The following is a 12,482-nucleotide window of genomic DNA, read 5'->3' on the forward strand; positions in this document are numbered from 1 at the left end:
ATATTTTGATGCAGGTTTCTGTACTTGTTACAGTTCTAGACCAACAGGATATACTCAACCTTGAACTTGCTTATCTTGACCTTAGATATTGTCACCCATGTGTATTATTTGTGAAGATAGAAAAGTTGAAAACTGGTTTCTCTTTTTCTGTTATGAGGTTTGCCTGGTGACATGACATTTTAAGAAGTTATATATATAAAAACAGAATTGTATGTTTGTCTGTCTGCTAACTCCTCGCACACTATTTGACCAATCACCAAACTTGGTATGGTGACTCCTACGGTCCCCATAAGTAACATGAAGGGGCAAAATTCCCACCAGGTTTCCCATAAAATCTAATTTTTGGCTTTTAATTCAGTTTCTTGTCACGCTCCTTTTGGTAATACTCAACACTATACATCGTCACTTAGCAACAAAACTATCACAATAATGCTTTTAGGCTAACAATATTATTTATGTTGAATGTGCAGTGTACATGTTAATTTGTGGTTTATTTTTATTTTTAATAACTTTGGTGATTTAAAAGCAAATGGTTTAATTCAGAAACTTCTTCTTAAGTTAGTGTTGGAAAGTTTCCAATCAAACATCTACATTACTATTCCAGACAAATGTGGTAACTTAGTTAAGGATGCAGAAGAGCTAAAGGAAAAGGTGTTCCCTAATATTTGCCAAAATTATTAATGGTTGTATGCAATTCTTGAATCTCGAAATGATACTGTTCATGACACAATGATCAATTATTGTAAAAGGTTCCTGGACAGGAATTCACCAACAGCTCAATTGTCAGTGTTCTAGTTACAGTTAATGCTGTAAATTACCCAACTGAATTCCTAAATTCTCTTGAACCACCAAGGATGCCAGGTCACATTCTGAAATTAAAGGTTGGTTCACCAATAATTTTGTGGAGAAATTTTGATTCTCCAACATTATGTAATGGCACAAGTTTAGTCATTAAGACCTTACTGCCACATGTTATTGAAGCAACAATTACAATGGGTCATGCCAAAGGTAAAGATGTCTTCATTCCAATAACTCCTTTGCTACCAAGTGATTACCCCTTTGAATTTAGAAGGTTCTAATTCCCAGTTACAATTTGTTTTGCAATGTCAAGATTTAAAGGTTGTTGGATTTTTTCGTAAAGCAGTCTTGCTCTTCACATGGTCAATTCTATGTAGGATGTTCAAGGATTGTATTTCATCAAAACCTGTTTATATTGTCAGAAGAAGGAACAACAGCCAATGTGATATATCAAGAAGCTTTAATTTAGTTTATGTAATTTTGTTTTGAAAATCAAAGGTTTAGATAAAAAATTAAAATGTTATAAAAAATTGAACTTTTTAAATAAATGTTCTTAAAAGTAAGTTCATTATGTTTTTAAATATCTATTTCAAATAAATTGGACACCTGTGCATGGAAGGGTAATTCAGCTAGTATACTATAAAACAAAGTACACATATATAATACATAGATAATAGTCTATGTAATGTATAGAATATAATTGCAGTATACAGCAGTACAGAATGCAGTACACCATGCAGTTTATAAAATAGTTTATGTAGGAGAGATAATAATTACTATATCGTGTACACAGTACATGTATAGTATGCAAAATATAACATATACAGTGCACAATATATAGTTTATAAAACCTGGCATCTGATGCAAAGAAATATTCCACTTCTTTATCTTCACCCATCGGACAAAACTCAGTTGTGGACTCTGATCGCTTCAAGCTAGCTGTACTGTTTGGAATGGTTGACGAATGACACGGACGATGATCTGGAAGTAGACAAAATACATGTTAATAAGGAAGTTTCACTTAATGTTTCATCTTACTTTCAAATTGAGTCAAATGTTCATTTCACATAAAGTTCATTCCTTACTATAAGTAGTCATTTTTTGAGTGAATATTGTTATTTTCATTTGTAAAAATCAGTTGAGAAACATTTTTTTTATATTAATATTTTGCAATAATGTATTTGAAAACTTTTTTTTATGATTTAACCAAATTTCTAATTTGATGGATATTATCAAACTAATGATGTGTGCAACTGAAATAAGAAATGAGAGTATAGAACTATTATAAGTATATACGAGTACATTCACAAAATTTGAAATAGTTAATTAAAAGTAGAAAAATTAACACCATACATTTATTCTTAGAAAATGCACAACCTCAAAAGAAAAGAAAAACAACAGCTTAAACTTGGAATAATTTTAAGTTTTTAATATTACCTAAACATATATGTATTAAAATATATTTTTTATTTCACAAGGTCAAATAACAAAATAGTAAGAATTATTTTAATATTCTAACTCTTATCCAAACTGGTATTATCTATGTACAGAACATGTATATTAAAGCCAACATAAACTTTCAGGGTGTCACAGAGACATCTTATAATCTTGAGCCAGAGATCCTTGGCCCACTTTTTTTTTAGTAACACGTGCTTTAAAAACCTGTTCTGTTCTATATATCTGTGTTTAATCTGGAAAACCTTAAACTGACGTACTAAAGCTAGCCTTAGAACAAGTAATCAATATTTATTACAATCATACTTATTTTCCTTTTCTTCTTTTATTATAGTTTTTTTTACTTTGGAAACTATATACATGGCTTATGTTAAAAATAGTTTCCAGAAGCACAGCTTAGAACTTAATGAACTTATACAAAATTAATAAACAAAGCTTCAAGCTCAAGTATGAAAAACAAAACTTTTTTTTACCATAACTGAATTTGTATTTTCATTTTTGAGGAAGTTTGCCAAATTTATGTTATTTTCTGTAACATGCATTACATCTATAACCACTCATTTTATTATAGTTTTCACTTCTCCAACTTTATGTGAATCTCAACCTTAAAACATATATAATGGCAAAAAGTGTTATGCAACATTAAATATAGGAAAATAGTACTAAAAAACATAAGCAATTCAATTTGAACTTAGCTACTTGATTTTTAACTCTCATAACTAAACTCAAGAATACAAAAAGAGTTAAGCAATGTATACCTTCTCTGTCCTTGGGGTCACCCTCTAAAAATCCAGGTGATACAATATAAAGTGGTTTTATACACAGGAACAAGCACAAAGCATGAAAAAAAGGACAATCACATGAATAGAGAAGTGAAAAATCCGCATAAAATGTCTTTCATTTTAATTAAGTTTTTCCAAAACGAGGATTTCAGTAAAATAATTAATATGCATCTGTAAAAACAAACTACATACAAAATAATTCTTGAATTGCAAGTTAAAAGAAAAGTTGATAGTGCAAACTAGAAAAGGATTTATTGGCATAAAACAGTCATCTAGCTGTAAAATGAAAGGAACTTACAGATATGATATGGTTATGTTCAAACTGGGAAAAAATATACAAAAATGCAAATATAAAGAATTAAAAGTCGCTGTTTATTCCTAAGTAACTTATATATAATTGAACTACCACAAATTAATTAAAAATAATATATTTCCATAATGATCAAGGAAAGATTTTTATTAGTTTTAAGAAGCTTTTAAATACTCCATTATCTAAACACCTTATAATCTGAACTCATTTTTCTTTTTCATCATCAAACTAATGCTCTTTTTCATTATAAAAACATTTTATCAAGCCAACTCTAGTCTTGTTTTCTTATCAAAATATTTCATAGAGTCTCAACTCATTCCTTTTTATTTTTTATCCTTCTTTTCCTAATAGTATGAACACAAGGCACATGAAAAAAATTGGGCATTCAAAGTGAAGTTTTGATGCATATATCCTTAATTTTAATTTTCTTTGAATTCAGGCATGCAAGTAAACCGTAAACAAAACCAAGGGAATTCAGCACGGATTTAAGGGCTGCCAAACATACCCTCCCATCACCAAATTTTCTCCTAAAGTCTGCACTGGTTTGATCATTGAAAAATAAATAATCAAGTATGACTCAAAAAATGCAGTTACAAGAAAAATACTCAGAAAAATGTTTTCCCAGTGTACAGATTTTTAAGAAGGTCTCATATTCTGGCAAATCTGTAGAGGTTTAAGAGACAAGGGTGTGTTTGTTTGTTTTTTAAATGCCTCTAAATTGGGTTATTCAACTGTTTTAATTTGTAGAATATATCTTATCAGTGTTACATGCATATGAAACTACAAGCAGTATTTTTACCACAGAAAATTCCTCATTTGTCATCCCTATACCATATCCCTTTCAACTGAAATTTTCATCATGCTTTACATATAAATTTGAAAATTTGTATGCACTGTAAGCATGCACTTGTACACATTTATAGACCAGATGGAAAAATCCCAAGTGGAGGCAGTACATTTAAATGAGTTTAAGAGAAAGCTTGATAAGTATATGAATGATAAGGGCTGGCTTTAAGATTTTTTTTCTTAATTTATTTATTAATAGTTTTAATTTAATTTAGAGGATGGAACAGCCAAGGTGGACCAAGAACTCCCATGTTGTCCCAAAAGGTTATGTTATATTAAAATAAATGCAATGTTACAAATACAAGTATAAACATATATATAGCCCAGGTCATTCTTTATTTTACAAGTTTCCCTTTCTTCATAATATGCATTTATGTTATTTAATATATCAAAACACAGAAGCGCATTATAAATGTCTTTTAGAAAACAAACAGAAACAGATGAACAAAGACAGAAAGAATGATAGATCTTTCAAACAGCATGAACAGATTTAGGGACACAGAGCTTGATGTAAAGTCATCTTATTAGCTTACAGGGCACTATTTTTTTTTTATTAACTTGAAGTTATGAGAGTTGAGAAACTTAGGTAGCAATTGTTTTATAAGTAATCGTATAGTTTTCATGTATGTGTGAATCATTACTTTGATATTTATTACTATTTACTTACAAAATAGTTCAAATAACCTCACTGGGCACAGGCAGAAAATATTTATTTAACACCCTTGTTCCCTTAAGCAGCATATCTTATAAGAAAATCTGGTTTATCACTAACATTTTAAAAAATAATGAATTAAATGTTATACCAAAAGTGATCTCGACATATATTTGTTTTTTCTATAGATGTAAGTTTTCAAAACGTTATTTAAAGTTCTTTTATTTGACTTTTACAATATAATTTCAAAACAACTTATAACAAAATATCAAACCTTTCATTTTTAATAATTTTTTGTAAGGAATGACCTGCATGAGCTATGATCTTACTAATGTTGCACAAATTAACAGTTCTGTATTTATCGACTGCCTAATTTTTAAACTGTACCAGCTAACAATTAACTTTGTCATATACCTGGTTTCTTCTTTTTCTCAGACTCTGGGAGTACAAATGGAGTTGATGAATTGTTCATGATGGTAACATAAAAGAATAAACAAACCAGGAAAAATGATACAGATTAAAAACATGTGATATTATCCTTTAGTTTTATATTATAAATTACCAAAGTTGAATTGAAATATGACGCAAAACATTTTGTTAAAGATAGAATATAATTCCTATTTGATTTTTAAGTTTTATCCTATATTGTGTTTGTATATTATAATTTAAAAATATAAATTTATTTTATAGAATTGTGAAGATAGATATAACATTTTTAGTTCATAGAGTCAAAAAAATAAATTTAATAGGGAATTGGAGAAATACCTGGTACACCAGATCCACCCCTGCTCTTTGTTGTATTTTGTACACTTACTTTACTTTGAATATTGTTTCAGTTTAAAATGTTTCCTATTATCATAAAATGTTCTCTATCACTATTTCATACAGCTTTCTCTTGCAATAAAAACTTCACACGATTTATCTAAACTTTGCTTAACTTTCATCAGGTGTTACAGGATTACCTATGTGTAAAAAAGCAAACGAAGAAGTAAAAACATTTTTCAACAGTCTTGTTTTAAAATTCCAGTTAAAAGAAAAAATTTCACTAGTTACTCTCTCATCATACTAAGTAAACAAAATGTGGATGCTAAAAGTTAATGTGAAAAAAAGAAGCATCACTGTAATAACTAAAAATTTTTGCTTCTATTCACTCCAATAATTTCAAAACTTTGAGAAAAATTACTAGTTCATTTCTCTTTTAATTCATTTCTAAAAGCATTAATTTACCAAGAAGCAAACACCTAGAGCCTCTTAGGCAACTCAGAAAGGTTATGTACCTGTAGAACTTTTTCCTGTGGTGTCTGGGGCATAACAAAAAAGGAAGAATCACAAAGAAGATAACAGGAAACATGGAAAAAATAAAAATGTTTAGTTTAAGTAACTATTAATAACAATTATACCAATCTCTTCTTTTCCCCTTTCAAGGTTTAAATCAAAATTGAGAAACCTACTTCTGCCATGAGTGATCTTGTATGGTAATAAAACTGTTTTTATTGAAATATAAAAGACTTGAGTGTTTGGTCCTTTGAATGATCAGAATACATTCATTAATATTGAATGTACAAGAACGTGAGTATACACCTTTATACATAGTACTTCAAAACCAGCAAAATTGAAAAATAAAACAATATTCTGATTAATTTTTTATAGGCATAAAAACTAAGTTCTTACATTCTAGCATGTACATTTAATCATCTCCAACAAATACATATTCACCAGTTATAAATATTGTTTTAAAGGTACTCCTACAATAACGGACATTGTAATTTTAGTTTTATGAATTAAGCTCTCTACTACTAAAATGTTCAAATTATAGTCACACTTTTTAATACATTAGCATGGTATAAGTGATAATCAATAACAAAAATATATGTAATAGACATATGAAATCATGCGCTTTATCAAAAAACAAAAAAGCTCAATTAATGCATTAAAAAACAGCAGTCACATCATGCTGCAACGTGTGCAAGACAGCAAAAGCACTGGCAGGAAAATAGCAGTATATATATATAGTTTTGATTCAGCGTGAAAAAACATTGTACAGCATTCCAGTACACCATAACCACCACCTGCAATAAACCACTCTCTCGAAATACCATAACATGTTTAAAGTCATGCAAAATCAACCTATGAATCATTTGAAACATTTTTATATTCTCATCCATCTAATTAGATTTGTTGGAGAATGATGTTTCTATGGGAAAAGACAAATCCTCATGGAGACCCACAGTAGTAGATCAAACATCATCCTCAAAAAACTGTCAAACAGATAGAATAAATCTGTCAAAGCCATATATACAAATCCTGAAAAAGAGTTATACACACATGTTGGATAGCTTTGATTCAATGTTCTCTAGAAGCCAGTCATTATAGCAGTTTCTCTAAATGGATTTTTAGATAACATATCTGAACAAGTACCATATTTCAGTACACATACACAGATTGCAACAATGCAAAACACCACAAGCTGCACAACTGTATTATCTTCATTAGTTAGAAATTAACCTTCTATAAGACAAAGTTATTAGCTAGGCATACTCAAACAAGTTTTGCATGCAAAAATTAAAATTTTCATTTTTATTTTAAAGAAGCTCAATATTATATATTTTTTTTGCTTGACCTACACCAAACTTTATTATGCAATTTCAAATATATCAAAAACCTTTCAGTTCAATGTTTGATTACAAGCCTACCCTTGCTGAAGAGAACAGGAATGTAGTCCGTTGCCAGATGAGTTTTACTTTTAATTCCCACAACCAGAGAACTTCCACGCCTACAAGATAACAAAATATTCAAAATAAGTTTGTTAGAAAAGCAGTTCAATGAGACAAGAGAAATTTTGGGGAGATTTAATACACACATTGAAATGATTTACACATTCTAACTATTGCAAGTCCCCACAATTAAAATCAAATATGTAATTAATAATATATGACTTGTAACCAACATTTAGTAACTTTCATTAAATATTGGAGCTAAACACTGAGGTATATATAAAAAAACTGAATATATTGTCACAGCTCTAAACTATTCAGTAAACAACACATGAACATTTTTGCTAATTCAAAGTAACAATAATTTGATTTCACATTCCTTAAATCAAAAGCCATACAACTAAGTCTAAAATCTGTAGTTTCTTGGTGTGTTTTTTCTCCATATTATAACTATCACTTTGACAGATGTATCTATTTAGAAGCACAATACCGAGCAGAAGGTTTTAGAATACAGTATGAGAAACTTTGTTTTCAGTGTTGCTAATCTCAAGTTATATTATTGCCATTACAGGAACATTTTTTCACTGTGTTTCTCCTGCTTCTAAGGTTAAATTTGTATTTTATTTATACTTAGTAGTGTTATAAATATTTGATACAATGCTACCTGATAACACCTACATTTTCACAACTTCCTGATAAATTGTTTACATGTTTTATAAAATATTTTCAAAATTTCATCATTTCTAACCTGGCTACCACACACTGTCCTGGATACTTTACACTCTTCAATGCCAAAGCAAATGCCCCTTCCTGAAAAAAAAATTAAATCATGTACTATGTCAATTATTTATTCAACAACATTTATTAAACACACATAAATATATTATTCCCTTCTGTGAAAAAAATAAATGTTTTCACTAAAAAAAAATATATGTGAAATTCAAAATGATTATAATTGGTAAAGAATTTCCTTCTTTTTGTCTTTTTGCAAACATGAATAATATTTCCTTTACATTAAAGTTTGGAAGAAAAATAAAATAATTTACCTTACATTTGTGCATCTCACTCAAAACTAATTTTTGGAAGCTAAGAAATTTAAATGTATACTTAGTAAGATCATTTATATTTCTGTTTTAGATACACTTATTCTAAATGGGTAATAATGAAATTACAAAATAAAAGAAATTTAATGTTTACATACAATTATAAAAAACAAAAAAGATTGGGCAAACAATATTGAAGTAAATACCTGTAAAATAAAGAGACACATTTCATAAAAAAAAAATCACTTTAATACAGCTTAACATAACTTACCAGTTGCTGAACAACCTGTTCCACAAGTTCCCTAAATGACAGATCTGGGTGGTTATCATGAATGTGCTTAATCAATTTGGCTATTACCTCAGTGTCAGTTTCAGATTCAAATTTGTATCCTTTCTTCAGCTGAAAGTTAAAAAAATCTTATTATGTATTTCATGTTACACACAATAACACATGGATATAGTGTAACCAGTCTGTAATTCTTAATCCATTACATACACACACACACACATAAAACTATTTAGTGTTGCACATCTGTGACACTTAAGGCAATCTTATACAGATTTGGCATTACATACAATCGCACAAGGATACAGTGTGGCATATCTGTGATATTTAAAACACCCTTACAATCCTACATAGATATTGATGTTATGCACATTCACATACAGTAAAACTTAAAACAATCTTTCATGGATTTGATTTTAAACACAAGCATATAAGAATATAGTTCTGCACATCTATGATATACATGAAACAATCCTACATGGATTTTATGTCAATAAACACAATCATCCAAAGGTATTGTGTTACACATCTGTGATATACATGAAACAATATTACATTATTTGATATTAAACACAATTATACAGGGATACTGTGTTATATTTCTATGGCCAGACAGCCCCATTAATAGATTACATTTGAATAATTGATTAATACAGTGTTCCTCAGATCATAGTCACCACAAGCAAAAAAGAAACTAAATGTTGGTAGCGAGTACTGCCAGTCAGTTGCATTTATTCTAGTCAGCAATTCAAAATTAGTGACAATTACATATGGCCTTAATAACTTTTCCATAACACATACAGGGTGAGTAAGTCTGGTTAAAATATTTCAATAACTCAGATAGTTGGAATAATTACAAATAGTAATAACCAGAAACCTAAATTTCAATTAGTTGATTATTTTCCTAACAATCAATTCAATAATAATTTTGATTAATTGAAAACAATAAAGACCAGAAACACTAATTTCAAAAAGAAAATACATTTACAAATATTTAGTTTCAAAAGCCTGAGAATTCGTACTTTGACAGCCTAAAGATTTAAATAAAGGTCATATAAGAACCATTTCCATACTTTATAACCTTGATATTTTTTAACTTGAGTATTTCAAAAGCTTTATTGTGGTTTTAAGACAATCAGCATATAGATCATACTTCACCCACATAAATTGTAGAACACTTCACCCACAAAAATTGTAGAACAGTTCACTCATATAAATTGTAGAATGCTTCACTCATATAAATTGAAGAACACTTCACCAATATAAATTGTAGAACACTTCATTCATATAAATTGTAGGACTTACCAGGAATTGCTTGATGTCACTATAGTTGGTTATTATTCCATTATGAACAACAGAAAATTCTGAAAACAGACAAAAATACAATTTCATTCATAAACACCAGTAGCACTGCATTTCTTGATAAGTACAGTGACATAAGTAATTTATGAACTGTTTATGTGAAAATCCAATATCATGTTTTTATGAATGGATAAAACCTGCAACCGAAGAAAACATCAATGAAAGAGGAATTGAATTTAAATAGAAATAAATGTATTATAATAAAAGTAAACAATATATTTTCAAATTTATTTCCTAGTCATAACCTGGAAAATAAAAGCTATTTCCTAAAAATGGGGTAATAATTCTTTCCACTAAAAGAACATATAATTCAATTTATTTAAATCAACAGAGTTTCATTGTTAGATAAATCATTATATATCAATCTAATGTTTCGCTTACAAGTTAGTCCCAAAGAAAAGAAGCTGGAATTGTTATCTTTACAACCTTTGTTTCATTCTGCAAATATACAAAGTTACCAAAGAAAAAAGAATATAAAGTTAAACAGGTCTTTTCTCTAGGTATGGTAAAGTAAATTGTATTACCAATAGTTTCATCAGAGCGATGAGGGTGACTGTTCAACTGACTTGGTGCACCGTGTGTAGCCCAGCGAGTGTGAGCAATCCCAACATGAACGTCAAATGATTGGTCAAAATCAAGATCTTCCAAATCTAAAAGTAGAAAATCATTCAGTAAATATAATTTCATCACGCAATGCCAAACTTGCTATCATTCAAACTAATTAACTATACATACACATATAATCATAAATCAAACAACACAGAGCTTGAGCATGATCTCTAAAATCATATTTAATAAGTTAAAAATTGACAAAAACTAAATTGAAAGTTGAATACCAGAAAAACCTCATTAAGTCACAATGGCATGCATTTCATGACTTAATTAATCACTTTTATCACAATTCTATTACCATTCAACATAATCAATTATTACAGAAATTCAATTACCATTAAGCATGAGCCAGTTATCTTGGTCATTCAATTTCCATTCAGAATCAACCAACTGTGACATTAACTCAATAATCATTAAACATAAACAATTATGACTCAATTATGGTTTGGAATGAATCAATTATCATAACAGAAACTTAGCTATCACTAAACATTTGTAGATTATCAGTTGTTTCAATTATTATGAGTATCACAGAGAAGGAGACTCGGTTATTCTCCATCCCTTAAATAACAATATATTGATAACTAAATTATCATTAATCTTATTAACTAAGTACTTATGCAAAGCTAATTTTGCAGACTAGAATAAAATAAATTATAACAACTCAGCTAAATAAGGTCACTTTATGGTCTTTTTTTTTTTACACAGATATTTAACATGCAAAGCTATTTCTATAATATAAGTTTATACAAATATTTTATAGTTTGTGTATCAGCCTGAAACATTATCACAATTCTTAATTTCCCATATAATTTATAATAAACAAACATTTCTGACTTACTCCAAATTTTATCCTCCAACATTTTAACCTTCCCACACTGTCGGATGATTGTGGTCTTTCTTCCCTCAGCATCCTCATCAAATGCAACACCTTAAGGAGCACAAATATAAACAGATCACACAGCTCGATTATTCTTGTTCAAATTTTACTTGAGCAAGTCAGTGTAAATTTAATAACTTATTCAAAATGTGTTTTTGAATAAAATTATCTTTATTCTGCAACATGGAAGGCAACTAACATTCTTACAGTAAAGACTAGTAACTTATTCTGTGAATGCTAATATTCAATGGCTATCCAATCATCTTAAACATAAATTATTAGTATTAAAAGTAAATATCTCATTTTTTGCACATCTTAGTATTTCCTAAGTAACTTTTAAGTTAATTCACAAACTAAGCTTTAAGTATTTACTAATTTTTTTCTATTCTACTCTGTTTTAACTAATATATACACACACACATTATCATATTTGAAAAGTTAATCAAAACAATAACTGTTTGAGTTCACTTCCTTATAAAGTCCTAAAGTTCAAACTATATGAAACATAGCAGAAGGGAAAAGTTTTAAGAAATAAGCTTTCTCTAATTAATCATTCATATGACTTTAACTTTTCTATATACATATATATATATATATATATATATATATACTATGTGTGTGTGTGTGTAGTAAACTACCACTACTTATGACATATAGTATAGTAACGTAAACTAAAATTAAGTAAACTAACTAATTTAAACGTTTAAACCTTTTAAAACTTAAAACTAGTAAGGAAAAGTAC

At 28.7% G+C, this 12,482-nt stretch overlaps 1 protein-coding gene across 7 annotated transcripts in view; it reads right to left on the bottom strand.

Moving 5' to 3' along the window:
* LOC106471406 (glutamine--fructose-6-phosphate aminotransferase [isomerizing] 2-like) overlaps window positions 1-12,482 on the bottom strand; it is a 23,208-nt gene that overhangs the window by 9,281 nt on the left and 1,445 nt on the right. For 4 of the 7 annotated variants that reach the window (XM_022399998.1, XM_022400004.1, XM_022400001.1 and 1 more), the window contains 10 exons: window positions 11,702-11,791; window positions 10,773-10,898; window positions 10,192-10,250; window positions 8,872-9,000; window positions 8,306-8,367; window positions 7,537-7,616; window positions 6,121-6,144; window positions 5,258-5,281; window positions 3,012-3,035; window positions 1,650-1,779 (listed from right to left, as the gene is read on the bottom strand). In XM_022399998.1, coding sequence (XP_022255706.1) covers window positions 1,650-1,779; window positions 3,012-3,035; window positions 5,258-5,281; window positions 6,121-6,144; window positions 7,537-7,616; window positions 8,306-8,367; window positions 8,872-9,000; window positions 10,192-10,250; window positions 10,773-10,898; window positions 11,702-11,791 — 748 coding nt within the window. The remainder of the gene's footprint in view (window positions 1-1,649; window positions 1,780-3,011; window positions 3,036-5,257; window positions 5,282-6,120; window positions 6,145-7,536; window positions 7,617-8,305; window positions 8,368-8,871; window positions 9,001-10,191; window positions 10,251-10,772; window positions 10,899-11,701; window positions 11,792-12,482) is intronic. The other 3 variants (XM_013932002.2, XM_022399999.1, XM_022400000.1) reach the window with 3 other exon arrangements.

The sequence above is a fragment of the Limulus polyphemus genome, unplaced genomic scaffold (assembly GCF_000517525.1).
Source record: "Limulus polyphemus unplaced genomic scaffold, Limulus_polyphemus-2.1.2 Scaffold4602, whole genome shotgun sequence".
In the NCBI taxonomy this organism is placed as follows: domain Eukaryota; kingdom Metazoa; phylum Arthropoda; class Merostomata; order Xiphosura; family Limulidae; genus Limulus; species Limulus polyphemus.